Below are 26,639 nucleotides of genomic sequence, written 5' to 3'. Positions count from 1 at the left end.
TCTTCTCTCTCAGCACTTATTAAACAGCAGGTCACATCTCATCCACTGAGCGCATCAAGCATTTCCTCCTTTTTAATTGCAAGGTTCTTTGCACTGTAATAGGGCTTGTGATGGTATGTAGCATAGCTGATTGTCTCACATCGATCACGTATGAAGTACACAGAACTGATGTATGTCCTTCTGGACAAGAGCATCTGCTAAATGCTGTAAATGTTTATGTGTGCCCTTTGTCTTTTTTTTTGTCTTCATATCCTTTCAATGAAGCAAATTCATTTTAATTCAGTGCAATATAAATTGTGTGTGTGAGACTGTGAGTGTGCATGTGTGTGAGGGAATGAGAAGAATTTTGATAGGTTGTAATTATATGAATACAGACTGGTGGAATAAATTTGTTGAGGCGCGAGAGAGAGTGAGAGAGAAGGGCGGGCTCTTCCCGCCTCCAAGTAAAATAGAAAGAGGGAGAGAGAGAGAGAGAGAGAGAGAGAGAGTGATGTCTGAGAAGAGAATAAGAAGACAAAGAGATGAAACAGAGAATTGGATAAATAAAACAGGGACTCACATATGAATAATAGGTTGATTCAAATTAACTGACAGAAGAGAGAAAATCCAAGAGCTGTTGCACTGAAGGAATAACTTCTGGATTACATTTTTCACATGCTCTTAGTGTTCTGAGTGAAAGAGCCACTTATCCTGCCTGGGTGTATGTGGCACATACTTCATCTCAACCATGTGGTGGCTGTCCTCTGTAATCCAACTGGTCCTGGTGGGATTCTGTCCTGCAGACGCTTGGAAACCCTCTCAGCCACGGCTACTGTTCAGTCACTCAGGTAGGAGCTAATTTTTCTGTTCATCTGATGTTGTATTATTTTTGCTTGGCTTCTTGGCTCAGCCAAAAATAGCAAAAAGGGACAGAAAAGATGCAATCCAAACAGCACATAGGTGTTAATTTATTTCAATGCTGTCTTCCAGACTTTATGTTGCTTCATAGCTTTTTAAATATTCACTTCTAACATTGTAACATGTCACATTTGCATTGCAATCTATAAGGTTAGATGTAGAAAAGTTTTCACTGTGTAATTAATGAGATTTACGTACATGTAAAAATGTAGGCTGCACCCTTAGAAATGATGTTTGACACAGTGAAAGTGTCAGGAGTATTAAAACCAACGATGTGTAAATATGTATAATGTTAACACATTTGTGCATACAGTGTCAAAGTACAGAAAACCTACACAATTAGTTAAATATGTTAATAAAAATATATGAACACATATATAAAAAAATATGAACATATTTATTATTGTGTCAATTGCGACATAGGACAAATGCAACATGACATTACTGAACATTTTACATTTTAATTATTTTCAAAAGACTTTAGACCAATAAATCTGACAGTTTTGGTCATTTGTCCCATGGCCAAACACCCAGACACTGCATCAGTTAAATTTTTCGGCATAATAAAAACAGCAAAACTGTATAGTTAACAATAAAAGGAGAATAAATATTTCTGCCTCATACATGTTTCTAACAGACTGGTTGTCATGTCCCCGAGCTGACGGGGGAAGGAAGCGCAGAGGTGGGACATACCAGGGCATGATAATTAACAATAAAGGGAAACAAAACCAGGCACAAGGGCCAAAAACAGTGAAACCAAAAAAGAAAACAACATAAACTGATCCACAAGCATGTGGCGATTGCCAGAACTGAAAAACTATACACATATGTAAATCGGTCCACAAAGAATGGACCGATTTACTGATGGGTGCTTCAATAGTGCCTTATAACAGCAGTCCAGATTTGTCCATGGTGCGTCTCCAGGTGCAGCTAAACCTGACAGAGCCCCCCTCCACGTGCTATGTCCTCGGAACCCTAGGCAACCAAAGGGCTTCTGCCCTGCTGTGTCCTCCCACTGGAGCACCCAAACCGTCTGGCTGGCCCTCAGATGTCGTCCTGCGTGGCGGCCTCGGTCCCTCCAACCTGCAAACAAAAATCAGGGGCGACCCTTCCAGGTACGTGCAGGCCCTGTCTCTGCACGTCCCCTTTGAGGCTTCCTGCATCCCTCCCTGCCCCATGCATGAAGGAGGTTCTGGACCCTCCGGCAACCGCTTATTGAACTCCCGTTTGGTACTTTCTGGTCACATGCAGCCCCTCTCACTGCACGTCCGCGCCGGCAGTGCGACCAGCTCCCCTCCCTGCACTGTGTAGGGAGGCGATCCCGGACCCTCCGGCAACCGTTCACTGCACCCCTGGACGGTGCCTTCTGCTGGCAGTGCCACCAGCTCCCCTCCCTGCACCGCCTTCAGCGACTGTTCAGTGCACCCCTGGATGGTGCCTTCTGGGCACGTGCAGCCCCTCTCGCTTCATGACCCTGCTGGCAGTGTTACCAGCTCCCCTCCCTGCACTGCACAGCGAGGCGGTCCTGGACTCTCTGGTGACCGTTCACTGCTCCCCTGGGTGGTGCCTCCTGGGCACATGCAGACCCTCTCGTTGCACAAAACTGGTACTAGTTTGGGGGCCATCTACGGACCATCTGCTCAGCCCCTTCTGCATCTGTTGGGACAAGCAGGCCCTCTTTCTGCCTGTCCCAGCTGGATCCTCATGCCTCCCAAGAGGGCTCTGTGGTGCTCCACCCATCTGGAGGCCCATGTACTAGACTACACAGTTCCGAGCTTCCCCATCCACCCCTTCTAGGAGGAGCCCCCAGCCTGTACCGTACTCCCACAAAAAAACTTCGGGGGAGCACCCCATTGGCTGGACAAAGGGGTATTTTATGGCTCATCCACGTTGTCCTGGACTGGGGCAGTCGGGTCAGGACTTCCTCCCTGGGGTTCTGCTCCGCTGATGGGTTGCCATCTGGTGGGCAAAAAGAGGGAAAGTGGGGGTGACATACAGACACAAAAGACATGCATACACAAACAGAGACAAAAGAGAGGGTTGTCTGGTTTCCTGGTTGGGTTGTCTGGTTGTCAGGAGGTGCAGCCAGGATCACGGGAGGCGAGACCCTCTCACCGCCCGCCAGTGCTGAGTCTCACACCGTGGGGTCTTCCTGCACAGGATTCTGGCTGGTGCTGGGTATGGTGGTGGGGCAGGTTTCGATCCCTGGTTCGGGCTTTGGCCGATCGAACGCCGCCCTCAGTCTCTCCAGGAAGTCCTGATAACCCATCTAGTCTGTCTCTCCCCGCTGCCAAAGGGCTGTGCCCCAGCCCCATGCTGACCCAGTCAGACGCGTGAGTATGGTGGTGATCTTGTCCGCGTCTGAGAGTGAGGGAAGAGCAGTAAAGTACACGCCACAGGATGTTAGGAAGTGTTGGCATGTACCTGCTGCTCCTGCGAAGGGTCTAGACACCATGGGTATTTCCCACAGGGGTCTGGGCACGTTGCTGGAGATGGTGGTGGGCATGTGGCGTGGAGGGTGATGGACGTTCTCTGCAGCTGGTGCTGCGCGGCCGTACAACTGGGCAATGTCCTGGCAGAGGGAAGGCATGTCCGCTACCGGAGCTGGAGAGGCGGATTCCCCGCGAGGCAGTCCCGGGAGCACAGTTCACATCGCCCTGTTCCACCAGCTTACCCCCGCGTCGCTGTCATCCTCCTTGCTGTCCGTCTCTCTCTCGTAGTCCTCACACCGCTGGAAGTCACGTGGGTGCCCACAGGCCTCCCAATGATCGCGGATAGGTGTTTAACAATTTGCTGTATTTTGCCTGAGAACGGGTGAGATGAGTTAAAAATGGGAAAATACAGGACCATTTGTTCATACTGTAGATCGCACATGGCACACAAACATCCAACAGCTTTCTCCTCCTCTCTGGTTTTAGCCACAGAAGTGATATCAGGACAAGGTTATAAGAGCCCTTATTGTACGTGTGTTTGGGACAAGGGCTAGAATTCCAAATGTCAACTGGTTATTTATTGTACCACAGTGTAAAAACCACTGACAATTTTTTTTTAGTTTTTTTTCAGCAAAGCACAGGACACGGTGAAAAATGAAATGTGTCCTCTGCTTTTAACCCATCACCCTGAGTGAGCAGTGGGTGGGGATGGTACCTTTATCAAGGGACCTCAGTGGCACCCTTGAAAGTTGAACCCACAACCTTTTGGTTACGAATCTGCTTCCATAGCCGCTAGGTCACCACTGGGTAACAGGAGCAAAAGTGTTCCAAATAATGATAGTGAAGTGATTGTCATTGTGAAACACTGCAGCACAGCACACAATGAAATGTATCATCTTCTTGCATCCTCATCCATGTTGATGTTAGTTAGTTTACCACCTAGCTAAATTTTTGTCTAACCTAAATCTATTCAGCAGAAGTCCACGATTTGAGACTGTCCAAGGAATCCTAATCACCAGGAACACCAGGAAAGGTGTGAAAATTATGAAAAAATGTTTGTGTGTGTAGCTGTTATATAGTATGTCTTTCTCATAATGATAAAATGAATTATTCATTATCTGTTTTCATTGAAAAAGTTTGTGGGTGTGTTGACCTGCAGGGGTCCTGGTGGATTTATTGCTAGTCCAGGCAGAGGTGGTCTTGGAGGACCACTACAGCCTGTGTATGTAGGCCAGTGGGTCAGTGATTGATTTTGTGCTCTTCTGTGAGCTGCAGGTGGCCCAGACAGAATGTCTGTGTGTGTTTCTTAATGTGTGTACAATATGTGTGCACAAAAAAAGCCTGTGTCCCTGTGTGTGTGCTGTGGTCACTCTGATTACGATACATTCCTACCTTTGTCAGAGGTCAGAGTTCAGGGTCCCTGCATGCACTGAAAGAATTGCTGAAGGAGTCCAGACAAACAAAGACCACAGGCCTGTGTTTATTTTACATCAGTGTGTTTGTGTCTTTCTAATATGTGTACCGTCCATGATGAATTGTGTCCTTGTGCTTCTCTGTGTATGTATTTGAGGTGCTGATTACTGTGTATGTGTAGTTGTGTGTGAGAGTTTGATTTGCATGTTCAGGGCGGTACAGATTGAATGTATATATTATAAGTGATGAATAGTAGTGGCTTTATATAGTGGTGACTGATGAATGTGATTGGATCTGTGGTGATGACGGTGTTCATGATCTTGTCACGATTAGTGTATGTGGGTGTGTGTACATGTTTTTTGAGTTATGTTTCTCAGGACTACTCCAGTTTCCCCCTCTCTAATTGAGCTGTAATTGGGGAAGTGATAACCGTATTTCCACAGGAAGTGTGTCCTGCTTTTCACTGTTCCCCAGTGGTGTGCTGACCAAAGTCTTCCCCTGGGCATTGAGTTTCAGACAGAGCTTCCCATTGAGATACTCAGATACACACACACAATCACATACAGACCTCCCTCATATGTTTCAACTTCTGAAAGTCTTTTTTTCTGCTGACTGCTTCTGCTCTTCCTGAGAGTTAATGTTAATTATGGAGATGAATGATAACAAAACTACTATAATTTATCACAAAGCCTGTGGAGAATTGAGACATATAAGATTATCTGTGTGTGTGTGCGGGTGTGTGACTGTGTGTATGTGTGTGTCCTGATGCAGGAATGTTCTTAGCTGTATCACACGCCACACATTTGCTCTAATTGCATATTTCCACATCAGTCTCTGTAATCTAATGTTCACTGGGCTGTATATGTGTGTGTGTGTGTGTGGGCATGCTCATGCTTAAAAATACCCTCAACTTCCCACTTGCGCCACCATGATCCTGTCAAGGCCAGAATGGCTTTATTGAAGTTGTGGCACAGAGTGTGTGTTTGTGTGAAAGAGGCATTTGCCCAGAAATTCTCTGGATCCCTTTGACAGGGACAGGGCCAGTAGGAAGGAGAAAGTGAAGATTAATTTCTCACATTTTCTCCTTGGCATGGACAAGGGGCAGAGAAGTTAAAGGTCAACCTTTAAGAGGTCAAAGGTGCTGGTGATTAGACCACCCAGCCACACTATGCGTGTTTAAAGGCTTCTTAGTTTTCCTTTTCTCTCTCGAGTGGCAGATGCCAGTGATGCAGCATTTAGTTTCTGTGGAACAGGCATTCCTCTGTCACTCTTGGCTATAAATCTGTAAATGTGACTGCATTCAGTACCCATGGTTCCAAACGGTGGCCCATCCCTGTAGCCTCTGCAGGCCTCTTGCATTTCTCCATACAACCTGTTCTGAGGCTGTTCTGACAGGCGTTCTCTGTTCTGTTTTCATTGACACTGTGCTGGAGATGGACAGGTGAAATAGCAACCTTAATCCCACAGCCAGCCCTTCTGGGGTGTGTGTGGCAGGATCACATCTCCCTCCCCACTGTCCCTAGCAAACCTCCACCCAAGAAACTGACACAGTTGTCAGGGGAACTTCCCCCACAGGAAGGGTAGGGAGGTTGTAGCTGCCACAGTGGGAGTGAGTCAAGTGAGTAGCAGGAATGTGTGTGTGCTTGAGTGAGCGTGTGTGTGTCTATTTGTGGTTTGGGGTAAAATGATGGTTGAGATTATTGTAAAAGGGTGTCAAATGCCACATTCTTTATTTATATACACAGGAATTGGCATTTGTGTTTGTGTGTGTGTGTGTGTGTGAGAGAAAGAGAGAGAGTGTGAGAGAGAGTGTGTGTATGCACACCTGACAATATCCCATTGTAGTCATGGTTGTCATCTTTTCTGAAGAATCTTTCTGGTGGCAGTAAACAGGTTACAGATTCTAGTTTATTTGAACAACTGTGTTGTTCCCATGCTGGTCATTTACATTATCTGCCTGCTATCTCATCTGAACATCTTCAGTCTTGTTTCTGCTTCCTTTCATCTGTTCTCTGGGTCAGCCTCATCTGAAAGAGTTTAAATAAGCATCAGCTCCAGCCAGATCCACATCCACATCTTCCCACCCAATATGATAACATGAGCAAACACATTTATATTATCCAACACGTGAAGTGTCCAATAATGCTTTTACAAACATGTAAATGGTCTTATCAGTTTTTATTTTCACCAACACCATTGTGAGAACATGCCTTTGAATGGAATGAACTTTGAACTATTACCACTATTCGAGGTGATCAAAACATAATTTTAACTGATATTATAATACACTTAATTATTTCTGATGACCAGAAGATAAACTTGAATTTTTATCAGTAAAGCTTAAAATGGGAGGAGCCTGTCAGCAGGAAAGGAAATATATTAATAAACTACATTATTTGTTTTGTTGTTACAAATGTCTAATATCCTTTTTTACAGTCAAAATCAATCTATACTTCTAATTTTTCTTAAACAAAATCAATAAAATGTCAAGCATTTATGTTTACATTTACAGACTCTAGATGCCTCTTTCTAGGGCAACTCAGTAGTTACAGGGACTGTTCCCCTGGAGATACTCAGGGACAAGTGTCTTGCTCAGGGACACAGTTTTGTGGTCTTCTGGTTCATAGGTGAGAGTGTTACCCTCTAGGTTACTACCACGCCCCAAAGCACTATATTAATTGAAGTGCTGTCATTTGATCACTTTGTTCAGTTGGTGTGTAGGCCACTGATTATATCTAAAGATATCAACCAGTGGAATGTGAGAAAGACATGTTATGTGATCCTCTCTTCTCTCTTCTTACTCTCTATAGTTTCTTGCCAGTTGCTTTGTAACTCTCCCTCTGCACTCTTTTATAATTTAGTAGTGTCATTTTAAAACGGTGCAGTTTGGTTTAAACTCAGTTTAAGAGCACAGTGTAATGTGTGAATTAATTTTGTGTGTGTGTATGTGTGTATCAGATCTGGTGCGGAATGGCAGGGTGCTCTCTCTGCCGCTTGTAACCGGGGATCTGTATTCTCTCCTGGCCGATGAGGATAACCGTCGTCTGTATGTGGCCATGAAGGACAACCTACTGTCTGCCAGCCTGGATGACATAACACAGAATCCCCGCAAGGTGCACATACACACTCACTCATACACAGACACAGCAAATTGCAACCCTCAATTTACACATAGACACAGTTCCTCCACGCACACAGATTATATTTATTCTTGCAGTCATTGCTTTAAAAAATTGGAAAAGATTTTTGTCTTGAACCTTGTGCACATACAAACACCCACGTACAGCATGACTAACCATGTGCAGGTGTCGTACAGACGCTCATCCGCTATCACGCCAGTCCATCTTTCTCTCTGGCGGCAGAAACACGAAGTACATGAGTCACAGCCGCCCACAGAGAGTATGTCCCTGTGTGGGTTGGGTCATGGCAGCAAATGCATATGAAATGTGATAGTTTTGTGTACTGTTACCCATGACTGTAAACTTTTATGTGGTTGTTTATCATGTTTATTTTTTTATTTCTTTATTTAGCTCCACTGGCCAGCTAGCCCTGATAGGCTTGAGGAATGTCTTCTGGCAGGAAAGGACCATGAGGTGTGACACTAATTCACTCTATCACCCAGCAAGGAGTTCCCACACACACTGATGTTTCCACAATGTGTCTGATGATGCTTAATTTTGACCACATTTATCCAATTCCAAATTCTCGGTCTGTGGGATGCTTTTCTTGTTCCTGTGGGTTCAGGAATGTACGCCTAGCTTAAAACTAGCAAACTCAAATCTCAGACTGCCTGTTTTACAAATCAGGACAATGGATTCACCATGAATGAAAATAAATTCTATTAAATTGCTAATTACATTGACGAAGGTTTGGGGCATTTATGTGACATTGTCACGGCCAACGTACCACCTCCAGCACACCAGAGGGAGCAAGATCAGCCGGGGAGACAGTGACCCGGAAGCGGCAGTGAGAGCGGGCAGCGGCCAGTATAAAAGTCAGGTGGCCGGGGGGACGCTGCCTGTTGTCTGCATGTCTGCAAGTGCGTCCCCAAACTCGCACGTTGACAGACATCTTTCATGTTACATCACTGCTTGGTCTTTTTTGAAATGCAAAATTTGGTAGAGGTTTTCCAATCTATTTTAAAATCCTTACACAGCACTGAGTCAGCCCTTTTAAAAGTTTTTAATGACATACTTCTAGCTACTGACTCCAATGACTGTGTTGTAATTTTAGATTTGACAGCTGCATTTGATGCAGTGGTTCGTGCCATTTTATTATCGTGTTTGGAGTAGTGGGTGGGTATCAGGGGCACAGCACTGCGGTGTTTCAAGTTCTACTAGACAGAACAAACTTTTGGTGTCAGTCTTGCATTGTCCTCTGCTTTTCTCTTGTGTGGTGTTTCACAGGGCTCAGTTCTCGGCCCCCTCCTCTTTTCTTTGTATTTACTCCCTCTTGGTTTTATACTCAGAAAACATGGCATCAAATTTCACATTTATGATGATGACTGCCAGATTTACGTCCTCCTTAAGAAAACATCCATTACTTAGATGTCAAGCCTGGATGGCTCTTAACGTGTATTTATTTTCCTTGACCACGTATAATAAGTCAATTGGCACCAATTTTGGGGTAAAATTAGACTCTGAACTTAAGATTGATAATCAAATTAAAGCATCTTCTTGTTAAATCAAGCTTCTTCCAACTGAGGCAGATGGCTAAAATATAGTCTGTTCTTTCCCAGCAGCATTTTGAGACTGTAATATATGTCTTTGTCACCACCCGGCTGGATTACTGCAATGCACTTTATATAGGGGTCAGTGCTTCTTCCATCAAGCATCTCCAGAGGGTCCAAAATGCTGCAGCTCGTCTTCTATCTGGTTTTCGGAAGTACACTGGCTGCCTATTTCCTTTGGAATTCATTTTAAAATTATTTTATTATAGCCTTGCCCCATCCTATCTCTCTGAGCTCCTCCAGCCTTATACACCCTCTTGGTCAGTCAGCCGATCAGCTGCTCCTGAGTATACCCAGGATTAAGCACAAATTTAGAGGAGATAACTTTGGAACTGCCTTATCTGTCAGTTTTTAAACCCCAGCACCCTGGGTTTTGACACCTTATGAGATGTTTGAATTTAAGCTTATTTTTACGTTTATTTTATTCTCCATTAGTGTTTTTTGTACTGTTTTATTGTCCTTACCTATTCACTTTACAGCACTTTGGTCCTGTGTTGGTTGCTAAAGTGCTTTATAAATACAGTTGGATTGGATCTTTGGATTTATTTGGTCATGTGTGTTTTTCGGACAGCTGGAGTGTGCTAACTTCTTACGAGTACTTCAGCCATACAACCACACCCACCTATACGTGTGTGGAACTGGTGCCTTCAACCCACGCTGTGCCTTCATCCCCACCAACATCTTTCTTGAGGTAAATAAATATATTTATAAATACATAAATATTTTTTTCACTTTTTCACATTCACTATTAAGAATCCCCTGAGCAGATTATCCAGTTATCCAGTTGCAGTACTTGTTTGTAATAATTGTTCAAAACTAAATATACTTTATTTATTGTAAATATACACAAAAAGAGGCTGCAACTGATTTAGAGTTAGATTTCAAATGTGTTAGCTTTAAAGATATCCCAGCAGGTGCAATGTGCAATGCCACGTTCTGGGAAGGAGGAAGGTAATAAAGAGCTTAAAACAGCTAGTTGGTGCCACCTGGTGAGCCACCTTGGCACCTTTACTTCACACAACTTTCCCTCTAAGAGCGCAACACCACACCCAGCAAAAGTCATGGGTGGTGACAGGGCCGGCAAAGGCAAAACACATGACTCCTTGTCCACAGTCCAGCCCGGACACGGCTTTCCCCCCGTGCTTCCTGAAAAAAGGCTAGGCTGGGAATGATGTCCCCTTTCTGCACTTCTTGCAAGGAGGTGGGCTCGGGAACTCTTATGCCGCCTCCCTGTGCATCAAGCTGGAGACACACACTCTCTCTCACATACTCTGCCCTCCCAGCCAGCCCCTTTCTCCAGCTCTCATCATGTCTCAGTGCAACACCATGTCTTTCTTTGGTTACAAGGCACCTTGCACTTCAACATTATTTATTTTATATATAGCCCAAAATCACATACAACACAAAAAAAAAATCCAGGAGAGAGAAAAAAGAAAGAAAGAAACCTTGGGAAGGAGTGATACAGAGAGGGACCCCCTTCCAGGGTAGAGTGAGCCTGCAAGTGGTGTCAGTGCAGGGTTTGTGATGATTTGTTCAATAAGAGAAAAAGTCCTACAGTTGTAGAGGTGGAGAAGTCCAAAGTGTAGTCCAGTGTCATGGTGTACATTACGTGTCCATTATGATGCAACTGGTCCATTTGAAAATCCCGGAAGCTTCAGTTAATACAGTGGTGGTGGCTGTGGTGACCCTCTGGTTCGTTTCATGCTAAGTCGTCATTTAACAGTTGCCAGGAACCAGGATTCTGCCAGTAGTCCGAGCAATTGTTTCAGTGTCTCTGAGAAAACAAATTGAAAAGTAAAGTGAAAGTGAAGTGATTGTCACTTGTGATACACAGCAGCACAGCGCACGGTGCACACGGTGAAATTTGTCCTCTGCATTTAACCTATCAGTGGGCAGCCATGACAGACACCCGGGGAGCAGTTTGTGGGGACAGTGCTTTGCTCGGTGGCACCTCAGTGGCACCTTGGCGGATCGGGATATGAACCGGGAAACGTCTGATTATGGGGCCGCTTCCTTAACCGCTAGGCATTGTGCGACGGATACTCAAATATGTGGTTAATTAGGACAGCCTAACTAAGGTGAATTTAACACTGTCTGTGCTTAACATTGATAAAGTGGACTTTATAATTGACACTGTGTCTGGGACTTTAACAGAACTTTGGGAACCAGTAGTGATCCCACACCCGTTGATCGTATGGGGCCTGGCGGGTCGTAAATAACTAAGAGTTCACTCAGGTAAGGTGGAGCTAGACCATTTAGAGCTTTGTAGGTCAAAAGTAGGATTTTGTAGTCAAACCTAAATTTGATGGGTAGCCAGAGCAGTGATTGGGGTGATATGGTCAAATTTACTAGTTCTAGTTAGAACTCTGGCTGCAGCATTCTGAACATCCACCTACTAGAACATCCAGACCTTAATGTGTTGCTGTAATCTAACCTTGATGTGATAAAGGCATGGACCAACTGAAAGAATGCAATCCTAGTGATATTATCTACATGCAAATCAAATGAGAGACCTGCATCAAAGAGGACACTAAGATCCTTTATTCAGTAATTGGTGAGATAGAAAGGCTATCCAGACTTAAGACCCAAGTACAAGAGATTCTGTCTTATCAGGGCTTAACAGAAGAAAGTTGTGAGCATCCACTGTCTAGTGTCCTTCAGACAATTCTCTATTCTGTTCAGCTGCTGCCTCTCATTTGACATTGCTGATAAATACAACAGCGTAGCAATGAAAGCTAATACCGCGTTCATGAATGACATCACCTAAAGGTAACATGTTTAAGGAAAATAGCAATGGACCTAGGACATTAACTTGTGGAACACCAAACTGTACTTTACTATGCTCTTGTACTGCAGGGTCATCTGACCATTGCCTAGTCTTTGTTGTTGTCATACTCCAGCTCATCTCTTGTCCTGGGGTCCTCCCACTCAAGTATGGAGTGAGGGCTTTTGTGATGCTCCCGCAAGGGGCCCTGGTGGGCGTGCCATATCTGATCCCACCAGTCTTCTTCTTCCTCGCTGTCATTGGTCGACACGAGTACTCTTCCTCTGGGAAAGACCAATTCCACCAATCAACAAAGTCTTTTCAGGGGTCAGCACAGCAGAGCAGCTCGGACTTGTCGAGGTTCGCATCACCCCAGACTGGCAGAACTCTGGTCCGCTCTGAGCCCCAGTGTCAGCTGCAATGTTGGCTCCACCTCTTTTTGTAGGTCTTACTTTCTGTAGTGACGTTGTTGCACTGATGTCCTCTCTATGTTTTTTCATTCTCCTTTTCTCCATTTTTTCATTAGCTCTATGTTACTGTAAGCAAACATCACTAAAATAAACCCAGTCCTAAGACTTGGCACGATGGCCGCAAACACACACAAAAGAGAGGAAAACACAACAGGATCAATGGAGGAATAAACACAATGTATAATAGTGGGTCCTAATCAACCCAAGGGCCAACAATCATTGGTGCCACCTGTCGCACATTGTTCCCACCTGTCGTACCAGGAACACCGTGGCGTGACGCTTAGTATGATTTAATTGAACTAAGCCGATATGAAGGACAGGTGTTTGTTGACAGTGTTTTTTTCATTCACACATGTTCTCTCTCTCTTAGTCTGAGCATCAGACGCTGTGGGCCGAGCAGACCGAAAGCGGAAAGGGCAAATGTCCCTATGACCCTCAACAGAGGACTGCCACAGCCATGATTGGTAAGAGACAAGTGTGTGTGCAATGTATATTGACATTATTATTATTTGTATTAAGTATTAATTAACACCTACTTTTGGATGTGCTTCACAGATGGACATCTGTATGCTGGAATCACTTCTGACTTTATGAGTCGTGACTCTGCATTTTTCCGCAGTCTGGGTGAGGGTCATGTGATCCGGACTGAGCAGTATGATCCTACATGGTTGCAAGGTAAGAAACACACACATATTCATTTTATAGTGACCTCAGCTTTGTTAAACGTTTTACTTCCTCCTTCAGTGTCTGTGTCCTTTAATTTCTGTCCCTCCACATCTGTCTCTCAGATGCACAGTTTGTACACATATCAGTGATGTCTGAGAGTGATAACCCAGAAGATGATAAGGTCTATGTGTTCTTCACGGAACGTGCTCAGGAGGCAGAGGGCGCGAATGGGAAGGTTCTATATTCAAGAGTTGCGAGAGTCTGTAAGGTAAATTATGGGTGTCTCTGTGTTGCATGATCAAAATATCTTCAGGACAATCCTTTTTTTTTCTTTTCTTTCTAATTTGTGAAAGACAAAAATTGAAGCATTAAATCAAATAGACTTTTTTAGTCTTGGTGTTTGCAAAGGAATAAAAAGGAATTTGATTGGGTTTATATCTCATCTTGTCCTGCCAGAATGACATTGGTGGGCAGCGCAGCCTGGTGAATAAGTGGAGCACATTCCAGAAGGCTCGGATGGTTTGTTCAGTTCCCGGTCCTGACGGAATCCAGACCCACTTCGATCAGCTGCGTGAGTGCTGAAATCTTTTTGCATGATGCATGGCTGAGCCGATCAAGTCAGATATGCAGAAAACCAGCATTTAAAAAAGCCTGGTTCTCGCTGGTCAGAGTGCAAGGGTCCCCATGTATGAGAAAGGTCTATGTTGGTGTGTTTATCTGAGTGAGTGAGTGTGTCTTTATCTTTATGTGGCCTAGTGTTGTTCTTTGTTATTAATGTTTTATGGGGCATGCACGTTGAGACAGGGACCGGTTTCTTATCTATGTGTGTCCCTCACATTTAAGTAAATATTTTATTTTATTCTTCCTTGGAACTGAAGAGATGACACTTTGATGCAATGTGTCAATATTTTGTGTGGCCACCATTGTTTTCCAGCACTGCCCTAACCCTCTTGGACATGGAGTTTACTAGAGCTCCACAGGTTTCCTCTGGAATCCTCCTTCACTCCTGCATGATGATGGATGTTAGAGACCTTGTGCTCAATAGGGTTTAATAGGGTTTAGGTCTGGAGACCTGCTGGGCAAGTCCAGCACCTTCACGCTCAGTTATGTTTTTTTTTTTTGAAGGTGTGTTTAGGTTCGATATCATGTTTGAATACTACGCCAATTTCCAAAGGGAGGGGATCATGCTCTGTGACACTCCCACCCCCCATACTTGACTGTAGGAAAGACACACTTGTCTTTGATCTCCTCACCTGGTTGCTGCAACTCACACTTGACACCATCTGAACCAAATAAGCTGATCTTGGTTTTATCTGACCACAGGACATGGTTCCAGTATCCATGTCATTAGTCTGCTCGTCTTCAGCAAGCTGTTTACTTGCTTTCATGAGCATCATCTTTAGAAGACGCTTCCTTTTGGGATGACAGCCATGCATACCAGTTTGATGCAGTGTGTGGTCTAAGCTCTGACAGGCTGCCCCCCAGCCACCTCTACCTCTGAAGCAATGCTGGCAGCACTCACACGCCTATATTTATAAGACGACCTCTGGATATGACAGTGAGTGGAACCTGTCCTGTATAGTCTTGGCCACAAGCTCTGTTTCAGGGTTTTGGCATCTTCTTATGTACAACAACCATTCTTTTTTTCAAATGCTCAGAAAGTCCTTTACTATGAGGCAGCATGTTGAACTACAGTGGCCAGTATGAGAGAATGTGAGAGCAACAGCACACCTGCTCCATATTTACACCGGACACCTTCTAATGCTAAACAGTCACATGACACTTGACAATTTCACGTAGAGGTGTACTCACTTCTGGTGCTAGTAGTTTAGACATTAATGTCTGTGTGTTTAGTTACTACTTAAGTTACTACTTTGCATGTTATTAAAGAGGTCATAGTTTCAGTGTTGTTCCAAGGAAATATATAATAAAATATTTACAAAAATGTGAGGGTTGTAACAGCTGAGTGAGAAATTTGGTGGCCTGCCACTCCCACCCATTTAGTTCGGAGGTGTCTTCACATACATAGACATGTACATTTTGTCTGTACATCCAAGCATTTTTGGGATCCAGTCTTTCTTTAATCATAGTTTATGTTACTCTTATCTTTCAACTCTCTGTTCAGTTTCAGAAACATTTAAGAACAGTCACTTCCTTCCGTGAAAAAGCTCCTAGAACAAGCTTTTCATATGAATCTGATTTCAGAAGTATGATTTATAAGATACATGTGGATCAGGCGAGTTCAGTGGTGTGTAATGGAGTGGTTTTTGTCAAACCTTACTGTTTAGCTGTAGCATGATCAGTATGATCGACCCGAATGCTCTGTATCCACATTTAAACCAGCAGGTGACGGTCCAGACTGACTGGTTATCATCCACAGCCCTGCAGCTCCCTCATGGCAGTGTCTGACCATGCTAAGACTCTTATCTCTCACACACACTCACACTCTAGCAAAGACATAAACATCTCTGTGTAGCCGCTGGCAACACACACTGAGATTCCATCAGTAGAAGAATGCTGCTGGTGAGCTGTTTACTCCATGCTCTGTGGTTCAGAAACACCACAGAGATGTGAGTTGTAAGACAAATCCATAGACCACATTGTGAGGATATTCAGCTCTAATGTATTGGTTCCTGTAATCCAGTTTTATTAGTGAAAGATTTTGAGAGCGTGGTGACACTGAACTGATCTATAGGGAAAAGCGGGAGAAACTGATGGTGCAAAACCAAAAGCATAATGCTGAACTGTGTTTTGTATACATAACAGTTGAAAACTAAACCTGATCATTTGCTTGGCTTCACTAGAATTTGTATTTGATTTGAGGCATTTATGGGTAATTTTAGGTTATTATTGTAATTGTCACAAAAATATGAATGAGTGCAGTGATTGTCATTGTGAAGCACAGCAAGCAAAGCACACAGTGAAATGTGTTCTCTACATCACCCTTAGCGAACAGTTGGCAGCCATGAAAGGCGGGAGAACTGTACCTTTATCAAGGTAACCACCGTGGCACCTTGGCGGTTCAGTTTTGGGTCCAATTCCTTAACCGCTAGGCCCACCACCGACCCTATGAAAGCATTTTCATCCAGCTGGTGTTGAGGTCTAGAAAACTCTTGATTAGAGACTCACAGAAAATTTCCCCACAGAGTCCAGCTGCACTACAGCCTATTTGAGCACTTTAGTCGTAAAACCTGCACCAACCACTAAAGACATTTTAAGGTTGTCCTTTAATTCTCTATCTTATACGGGGGACTACAAACAGCTTAACAAGTACAAATTCTTTATGGTCGAAAGCAGGACCCATGATCACTGGTCAAACAGGTCACTTAAACAGTCACTGTAACAAACTTTTATTTTTTGTGACAAAAAAAGGGAATGTTCAAGTTCAGCTTTATTGTCATTTCAGCTACATACATGTTACACAGTACATTCTCCAGAACCTGGTGCAACATGTAAAATGTACATACTGACATAAAGTGCAAATGTGCGACATTTCCAAACTGGCCTACTTAAAGTGCAAAAACATGGTACACGGGCATTACCAGACAAGCAGTGCAGGAGTAACAAGAGTAACATCAAACCAAAAAAGTAGACTACAGACAGCGCTAATAAACAGTGAAATTAGTCATTAATGTGCAGAGTAACATGTGCAAATGCTGCTGCGGTAATGTGCAAGTACTGCTATAATAGAAATGTAATAGCGATATATTCTGGACATAAGACTTAGAGTGTCTGTTTGTCAGTTCAGAGTGGAAAGAGGAGTGTTTAGGTGTCTGATGGCCTGAGGGATGAAGCTGTTGCACATTCTGGTAGAGAGGGCCTGAATGCTTAGGTACATTTTTCCTGTTAGTGAATGTGTAACTGAGAGTAACACTAAATAAGAATGAGTTAATGCATGAGTTCTAGACTAAGGAGTCACAATGATCTATCCTTTGACACGCACAAAATTGAGAATTAACAAATTCTCAGCAGGTGGACAAACTTCTGCTGCAGAAGCTATGTCAATATTTAAGTCCAGGCTAACGACACATCTTTTTAGCCAAGCAGTCTATTCCACTCTGTAATGTCCATTATGAAATTCTCAGTTTTTGATGATCCAGTGTTTTCTCTGAGTGGAGTGGAGATGTACAGTTGTGTGATGGTGATGTATATAGAGAGAACAATATAGGTACAAGTATAGATCATTGGGGTTCTCCATATTTGGCCAAAGCTTTTCCAGAACATTCACCATTGATAATCACAAAAGTGGATCTACCAGTGAAATATGAGCTAAACTATTCCAGTGCACAGCCTCTGACAACAGCAGTTTGCACACTGTGCTATACCCTTTTCAATGATTTTCCCAATAAATTAGAGATTGGGTGGGATTTATAACTATCACAACCAGGATGGAGTGAGGGATGACGGACATAGAAGGATGGAACAAAAAGGGGACTCGTTGGACAATAAGGAAGATCAAAACCACAACGTATGTGCACTGAATTGTTCCCCAGTCTCACCCTCGGCTCTCACAAGAACAGAATTTTGCAGACAACACGCTCCTGCAGGATTTCTGCGAGTATGAGTCTGTTCCTGGACTAGACTGCTAGAGTGCTAGGTTGGGATCTGGAGGAGGGACACGAGGGAAACCACATATAACTTCCAACAGTACATACAGGTTGGACACGGATAGCACACACCTCGGAGTTCTGGATCAGGCGGGTTCATATTAGGAAGCAATCAGCCTCAATCACACGCACGTGTACCTGTAATCTGCGGGGAGTCTGAACAATGACCCGTCCCATGACACACAGTTACTCCAATCTTAGCAGTCTGGAGATGTTTAAGTAATGTAGGAACATAGCCAATGCGTATACATGCATTGATTAGATCCAGTAATGTTTTTCTGTATAGTACCAAAAATCTGTTTTTGTTGTTGCTGTTGGAATACTTTGTACTATGTATTATTTAATGTGAAAATGTGCAACACTCATGTAGACAGATTAACAGAATGTAAGTGTGTGTGTTTGTGAGAGAGAGACAGTGTCTACAGTTGCTCAAGCACTGCACGGGGTCATTCAGGATGCAGCAGGTTGGCAGCGAACAAGGGAGATTATGAGATACACTGCAGCACAGCACACGGCGCACTCCTCTGTGTCCTCTGCTTTTAACCCATCACCTTTGGTGAGCAGTGGGCGGCCATGACCGTGTGGGAGCAGTGTGTGGGGAGGTTTTTTTGCTTAGTGGCACCTCAGTGGAACCTCAGCGGAAAGTGATTCGAACAGGGACGAATAGTTTTACTCATAACTATTGATGTGTGGCCTTTTACGCATGAAAGCCATGTCTTATACATAATGAAGAGGAGTATATGTGTTTAATAACAGACTGCCAGTTTTCCTTACCACATTCTGGCAGAAGTCAGCACATCTGGCTGCGGTGAGGCACATCTGGCTGTGGTATAGCATGTGGAGACCAGTCATGATTCAAAGAGAGGAAAGTGCAACCGTGGGGCATAGACAAAAAGTAGAAATTTCCGAGGGTCAACTGAGGTCATAAGGCCATCATAAGAATATTTTCAGAAGATGATTCTCGTGGAGATGAGATTGTGTGTGCATACCCTGTCTGGATTCTTTAGATTTTGTATTGTCATGCTGATGTGGACAATGCGTATTGCATAAATAACTTTTTGAACAAGAAGGTATGTGAGTCATGTCATTAATTGCAACTGAGCAGGGAAAATATATTTATACAAATTACAGATTTACAAAATTAAACTTTATGTGGCCCAGTTTGTCTGTGTCGCACACGTACACTTTATGTCAGTATGTAACTTTGTAACTTTGTCACAAAATTAATCACATTGGAGAGGTGCAATAGCAACAGTAGCACAGGGTCCGCATCTCTTTCTCAGTTTATCCAGTATTTAAGGAGGGTGAGAGGAAGGAGAAAGCAAGGAGGATGTAAGAGGGTATGGCAGCTAATGAGAATAGATTGTGTGTGTGTGAGTGTGTGTATAAGAATGTTAGCTGAAATCAAGGAGCATAGGGGTTGAATGAGGAAGAAGGAAAGTCTGTGCGGGTCAGACAAGACTATCTCTCCTCATGAAGAGCCTTTTGTTCAGAAAAATGGAGGGGGGGGTATACTGAAGCCACCCACACTTCCTTTACCTGCACAACCATAACACTTGTGGACACATCATTGTGGATTTTAATATACAGCACATACAGTTATTACCACTTGATGTGATCGTCTGCTACCTGTGTTCTGTTCTGTAATCTAATACACTGACATCCTCTACAGATATGGGGTGGTAGTAGCCTAGTGGGTAACACACTCGCCTTTGAACCAGAAAACCCAGGTTCAAACCCCACTTACTACCACTGTGTCCCTGAGCAAGACACTTAACCCTAAGTTGCTCCAGAGGGACTGTTCTCTGTAAATACTGATTGTAAGTCACTCTGGATAAGGGTGTCTGCTAAATGCTGTAAATGGTTACACACTTTGATGTGTGGCATGTCACAAAAATGCTAATTCAGGACATAGTCATATTTTAATAAGAGCCAACACAAACAAGCTTTTAAAAACATTAGCTGAAATAATAACTCGGTGAGGGGGACCAGTTAGTGGTGTAAATACAGGGCTATGCACCGTGTACAGCTTGTGTTACGCTGGTATGTTTTTGATATAATGTTATTAGCTTAAGTTTAAGTGTGTTTGTGTGTGTAAAACGATGACTATGTCGGTGAGAGGCAGTGTGTTACAGTATGGCGGGTCAAATTCATTGAGAAATACTCTATACAATCACACTGAGAGTGAAAATATTTAAAGGCTGCAAATCATTTACAGTCAGACATTCATCCATGATATCAAAAAAGCAACTTTATACACACTCTCTATCTCTCTCACTCACATATACACACTTAATGTTCATTGTTGTGCACAGGAGTGTAGCAGTTGGGTCCAGAACAATTCACAAAACAAAGTTATGATGTCTTGGTGTGGACCTAGGTTATTAATGATACTCTTGCACTGCCTGTGTCCCCTGTTTACACTTTATGTAGCTCAGTTTGTCAGTGTTGCTTTATGTTAATATGTAACTTTGTTTAATTGTCTAAATTGTCATGTAGTACCAGTTTCCAGAGAAATTTTATTTCGTTTCACTATGTTCAACACAACACATTCACATAAAGACACATCACCAACAACAGATGACAGACAGAGTGTTTCACCAGAACTGCCACTGTTCTCTCCCCTGCAGAGGACATCTTCATCCAACACGGCAAAGATCAGAAGAACCCCCTGATTTTTGGGCTCTTCACTACCACAAGGTGAAAATAAACGCACAAACACATACACAAATTATTCTGGTCAGTGTCATCAGCTTTAGCACCCCCTGTGGTTCTGGGACTGTAACCAAAAATCCCAGCTGTGAGCAGATTAATACCCAGAAACACATGGACTCAAAGCAAAAGAGTTTTGTAATGGTGTATGACAGCAAGAGGGTTCTAATCATATTTTCCACTGTCACAGAGTGAGACAAGAACATCTCATGATGACATGAGAGAAACATATGCACTTCTGTTCTGTGTAGACAGGGTAGCTCTAGAGGTCTGGACAGCTGTGGAGCTCAGCTGAAACTGACTGAAATTTTAATAAATATCATGGATCAAGTCAGTGGAAAAAGACAGCAGACTACTGATTGGTCACTTCACCATTAGTGTACAAGACAAGACATCCTTAACAAGTAGACGTGCATGTTTCTGCATGGATACAGTGCAGAACATAATTGATTATGTCATAATGATGTTGCTTGGTGATAAAATGTCTAGTTAAAAAGTACTGCCGGTACTTATTTTACTAAGAAAGGCCTGATCAGAAACATCAGGTTCAGACACCTGTGTGAACGAGACTTTACGTCTCTTCTCAATGACATATTTGAAAACATGATGTGATGTAATGTAGAAAAATTGATAGAATGCATCGTGTTGCATTGATAATAATCCCTGAGCAAGACACTTAACCCTGAGTTGCTCCAGGGAGACTGTCCCTGTAATTACTGATTGTAAGTCGCTCAGGATAAGGGCGCCTGATAAATGCTGTAAATGTAAATGTAAATGAGACCAATGAAGGTTCACTATTTATAAGCCCCATCAATAATTGCTGTAGTCTACATGATATATATTTATTATATTATGTTTTATTCACTGATTACATATTAATTTGCAAAACCTCAGGTCAGGGAGGAGGTGCAGATATTCTTCCATTGCTGAGCTCACTTTGAAGAGGTCATGTGGCAGCAGCAGAGAATGAAGTTCTCAAGCCAAATAGAGTTGAGCTGGTAGCATTGGCTTAGAGTACAGACCAGAATGATAGAACAGAAGCAGGTACAGGAATAGGAGGGAGGGGAAGCTACTCAAATGTACATCCAGTACTGTTAGTGTTTAGGACTGAAACTGAATCGGCTTCCGATTTCTCTCTTTCGCCTGACAGTGATGTGCTGAATGGCTCTGCAGTTTGTGTTTATCGGATGCAGGACATAGCACGGGTGTTTAAGGGCAACTTCTACCACAGGGATGGGCCACAGTACAAGTGGGCTGAGTTCACTGGAAGAGTCCCCTACCCCAGGCCTGGAACAGTAAGTGTGAAATTGAACTACTATTAATACTGAATGAGCTGTTAATCATCTGTTAAAACAGTTACACAACACAAAATTGGTGAAAATTGTGGATTAAGATTGGATTATGATTTGTAGAGTGTGTAATTAAAAAAAAAGGCAACTGTGAAAGAAGGAAAATTAAAGGTATCAAAGGACTCCATGTTTTACAATGAATCAATTCAATCAGTTCAGAACCAAAAACGAGCCCGTGCCGATTGCCAGAACTGAAGATGCACTACGTCCACGAAAATGCCGTCCCTTCCAAAGGGGCGGAAATCTCTGGCTTTTAAGCGTTGTCAGAATTGGCCACAGGTTATGAGCCCAGCTGCAGTCAATCCTGACAATTTCAATTCAGGGAAATCTTTATTGATCACTTTATTATGGTTTATTTCTCACATACACTACTCACAGAGATATTGTTAGGGATATTTTTACATGAGTGATTTTCCTACTTCCTCTGAATTCTAATGAAATAAGTGGTAGTAGGGTGGTAGTAGCCTAGTGGGTAAGACACTCGCCTATGAACCAGAAGACCCAGGTTCAAATCCCACTTACTACCATTGTGTCCCTGAGAAAGACACTTAACCCTAAGTTGCTCCAGGAGGGCTGTCCCTGTAACTACTAATTGTAAGTCGCTCTGGATAAGGGCGCTGATAAATGCTCTAAATGTAAATGTAAATAAGTAAAAGTTCTCTTTATATTACCAATAATGTATGAGAAGAAACACCATTTTCATTCATTTAATATTTGTTACCCCCAAAAATTTGACAATAGCAGGGATAGCCCAAAATATAATGTTCGGAAGCAATGTGTTCCACTCTTCCCACTGCCAGGTCAATTGGGGATGGGGTACGATCCTTCAATCTCTGCTTCAGCTGGTCCCAGATGTGCTCTATGGGGTTCAGGTCAGGGGACATTGATGGCCAGACCATATGAGGCACTCCAACTTCCTGAAGTCGAGCTGTGACAATTCTGCCACAATGTGATCGACCATTATCATCCATGAACAGAAAGTTGGGGGTGTGCTGGTGGAATTGGGGATGACGATGGGTTCTATGATGTCTCTGAAGGAAGGACGTTCACGCCGTTGTCTTGGTGTCAGTGCTTTCACCTGCAATGATCCTCTGGCATTTAAACCAAAGGGGTGGAGTCAGTTGCGAATGGTTTGTCTGGAAACCCTCGCATCTCGTAAACGGGCCTGCAGCAGTGTGGCAGTTGCATGTCTGAGTTCATAGGTCCTTAGGTAACAAACACTGTATGTATGACATACACTAAGTCTCTCACAATAACCCTAACTTATTGTGAATATTGTATATTACAACTCACAACAATGTCATTGTCTCATCTCAGTGTCCCAGCCGTACCTACGGCAACTTCCGCTCCACACACGAGTATCCAGATGATGTCATCTTCTTCAGCCGCACACATCCTCTGATGCAAGAAATGGTGCTTCCGCTGGGGACGTTGCCCCTGATCATTAAGACTGGTGTGTCCTACAAGTTCACCCGCCTGTTGGTGGACCAAGTAGAGGCCGTGGACGGGAAGTACAATGTCCTCTTCATTGGCACAGGTGTGTGTGTATGGAGTGAACCTGGCTGTTGAAGGAAGATAGTGGCATTTTTCAATGGCAACATTTAAAATTGTGTAGTTTTTTTCATGGTAACATGTTTGATATCTGAATGGAAGTCAGCAATAAAAGTACACATTTCAATTTGTTGTGGCGCAGACTCTGGACTTGTGCTGAAGTCCATCCACCTTCCCAAAGATGAGGACCAAGGGCAGGACGTGATTTTGGAGCAGCTGCAAGTCTTTAAGGTGAATGCAGGAGTACATAAAATCTGAAAACATGTTTCTGTTATAGAAAACTTAAAAATGCTCAAATAAAAATAATCCTTGTTACTGTCAACAGCATAAATCAGCCGTTACCGCCATGACACTGTCCAAAAAGAGGGTAAGGCTCAAGATCGTAATACTCACACACACAAACACATTCATACACACGATCCACATTCATTCCCATTTAGCACCTTAATGAAATAGAATGATGTTACTGTGACAAACGTCAATGCTCATTAAGGGTGTGAACCTGATTCTCTGGGGGGGGCGATGTAGACATGCATGTACGTCAAAATGTGATTGATCGTTTCCCTTTCATTTCTCTCTAAACTCATTGAACACAGTCACGAGAATCAGCATTGTGCAAAATTTACATGATATAATGTTCATGAGTTAATATTCTGACTCTGTGTGTGTATGTGTAGCAGTGGCTGTTTGTGGGCTCTGCAGAAGGCGTGGCACAGCTAGCGCTTTTCCAGTGTGAGCTGTACGGTCAGGCCTGTCCTGAGTGCTGCCTCGCCCGGGACCCATACTGCACCTGGGACGGGCAAGCCTGTAGCCCCTTCATACCCATCGCACGCAGGTACACTGCACAAAACCATGCGGCGAGACAAACTCTCATTTATTGTCAACACAAACACATAAGGACACACTATATGTCTACAGGAGGAACACGCGACAAGCTGGAGATGCAGGAAACCCACTCAATCAATGCATCAGACATGGAGGTGAGCAGCAGTCATAAGCATCATCCAATCACCCTGAGTGGGGCTTTCATTTGTCACTTGTTCACCTCATCGCATTTAATCTTGCAGTGAGTCAGCAGTCCTGCTGAAATTAGAGCCACTGGAGACTTTTTTTACCAGCTTGCTGAGATGCAACAATTACAAGGCAGCAGCCAACATTAATGACCTAACGATGCGATGCGATGTGGGGAGATTCTGGCTGGAAGACCTGCATGATGAGAAAAGGTGGTCTTTTTTCCCCCTTCAGGACTCAAAGTGGAGGCAGAAGAGAGGTTCATTGTGGTTGCCGAAGGAAACAGCACCTATCTGGAGTGCCTTCCGAAGTCACACCACGCAGCTGTCACCTGGTTTAAAGAGGTTGGGGAGAACAGTGCGGAGCTCCTCCAGGTAGCCAGCATTTTTTACATTTTACATTTTACATGCATTTAATGCATTCATATCATCACATTGCTGATTAAATTTCTCCGTTTACATGTAGTAAAGATGTTGTTATCTCACTATTTTCACTATTCGTTTTAAGGTGAAATCAGGAGACCAGCTGGTGTTGACGGACAGGGGCATCCTCATCTCCAGGGCTGAGCTGGTCCATGGAGGAGTTTACCACTGCCAGTTGGAGGAGCACGGCTTCCACTGGACGTCCGTCACAATCCGACTGTCCGTATTTAGCCATGCCTCGAATCTTGCCCTTGACTCCCCACAGCCGTGGTTCCAGGATGTGATGGCTCTGATCCACCCCAGCAACCTAAAGCAGCGCTGCCGGGAGCTCAATCATGGCCGCCGTGGCAACAGAGAGCGTGATCGACGTGGGGAACGAAAGCAAGGGGAGCGAGAGGAGGGGAAAAGTGGAGGTGGAGCAGACAAGAGGAAGGGGAGGAAGAGCAGGAGCAAAGTCCATCCTGCACCGCAGAGGTCGCCGAGGAGCGCATAACTCAAGAAGAAGAAAGGAACACTTTGTCCTGTTCCCACATCACACACACACGATCACAAAGACATAGTACATCAGTACTCAACAATGTTCTCCTGTATGAACCCACGTATGACTGACACAGGGATGAGTGCTTTTGAATTGAATATGTGTTTACGGTTGAGACAGGCTGTCATACCTGGTTGCCAAGCAACGGTATTTGAAGGAGTGGTGCAGATGCCTGTAGGAAATGGACCACATGGGCTAAAATACTACGGCATATTTTAAATGCTGTGTCCCTGCTGCCTGAAAAACCAACAGATATTGTGGCCTCGGACTGAGTGAAAAGATCAATGCCTTTGTTTCTATGCATTTCCGGCTTTGTTAACTTTGAAAGATATTTATTTATTTTATTTTCATGCCTTCTTATGTGGTTCTCCTTCAAGTTACGTAAAATTTGTCATGTTCACTAGTCCATTTCTTTTCCTGCTCTGTTGACACTTTTTTATGGAAATAAAATGTCAAAAACTCAATTGAAGTGAAAAATAAAGTGTACAAAGACCCTTTTGTCTGTGAAATCAGAAACTGGCCTTTACATTTGAAACTATCCTCAAAATGCCGGTCAGCAGAAGACTCCAGGATCTCTCAGCATATGATTTCCATGAATATGGGCATCTCCTCCACCAAGCCAGAGAGTGCTGGCACCAAGAGACTCCACATCAGTACTGCTATAACCACATGTGACGTGAGTCATGGAGCCATAAAACTGAGACATGTGTGTGTGTTTAGCTTGAAAGTTTGTTGGCTGCAACTAGTTACTATGGAAGATAAAAAGGAATGACTCAGTCTGTAAAATCCCTTAAGCACAGGATAGAGTGATTTATGTTGGTTATATCTGTCCCACTTCTGACAGGTAATCTGGTTATTCTTGTCTTTAGGGGCAGTGGTGGCCTAGAGGTTAAGGAAGCGGCCCCGTAATCAGAAGATTGCTGGTTCGAATCCTGATCCGCCAAAGTGCCACTGAGGTGTCACTGAGCAAAGCACCGTCCCCTCTGCGTTTAACCCATCACCCTTGGTGAGCAGTGGGCTGCCCACTGTTCACCAAGGGAGATGGGTTAAACGCAGAGGACACATTTTGTTGTGTGCA

At 43.6% G+C, this 26,639-nt stretch overlaps 1 protein-coding gene across 2 annotated transcripts; it reads left to right on the top strand.

Moving 5' to 3' along the window:
- Positions 1-487: 487 nt before the first annotated feature.
- On the top strand, positions 488-26,070 carry sema3h (sema domain, immunoglobulin domain (Ig), short basic domain, secreted, (semaphorin) 3H). 2 transcript variants are annotated; one of them, XM_028994327.1, is made up of 18 exons: positions 488-827; positions 4,304-4,362; positions 7,701-7,855; positions 8,273-8,335; positions 10,043-10,162; positions 13,076-13,169; positions 13,261-13,380; positions 13,494-13,639; positions 13,828-13,942; positions 20,609-20,678; positions 21,841-21,985; positions 23,357-23,576; positions 23,733-23,821; positions 23,916-23,957; positions 24,268-24,425; positions 24,509-24,570; positions 24,836-24,975; positions 25,109-26,070. In XM_028994327.1, the coding sequence occupies exons 1-18, from the start codon at positions 703-705 to the stop codon at positions 25,514-25,516; spliced, it is 2,331 nt and encodes a 776-aa protein (XP_028850160.1). In that variant the 5' UTR covers positions 488-702; the 3' UTR covers positions 25,517-26,070. The 2 variants fall into 2 exon arrangements, with proteins under 2 accessions (XP_028850160.1, XP_028850161.1); XM_028994328.1 differs by lacking the exon at positions 4,304-4,362 and having other exon boundaries at positions 25,109-25,516.
- The last annotated feature ends 569 nt before the right edge of the window (positions 26,071-26,639 follow it).

The sequence above is a fragment of the Denticeps clupeoides genome, chromosome 10, assembly GCF_900700375.1.
Source record: "Denticeps clupeoides chromosome 10, fDenClu1.1, whole genome shotgun sequence".
NCBI classification, from domain to species: domain Eukaryota; kingdom Metazoa; phylum Chordata; class Actinopteri; order Clupeiformes; family Denticipitidae; genus Denticeps; species Denticeps clupeoides.
Note: the sequence above shows the minus strand (reverse complement) of the source record. Positions and strands in the feature narration are given on the sequence as shown.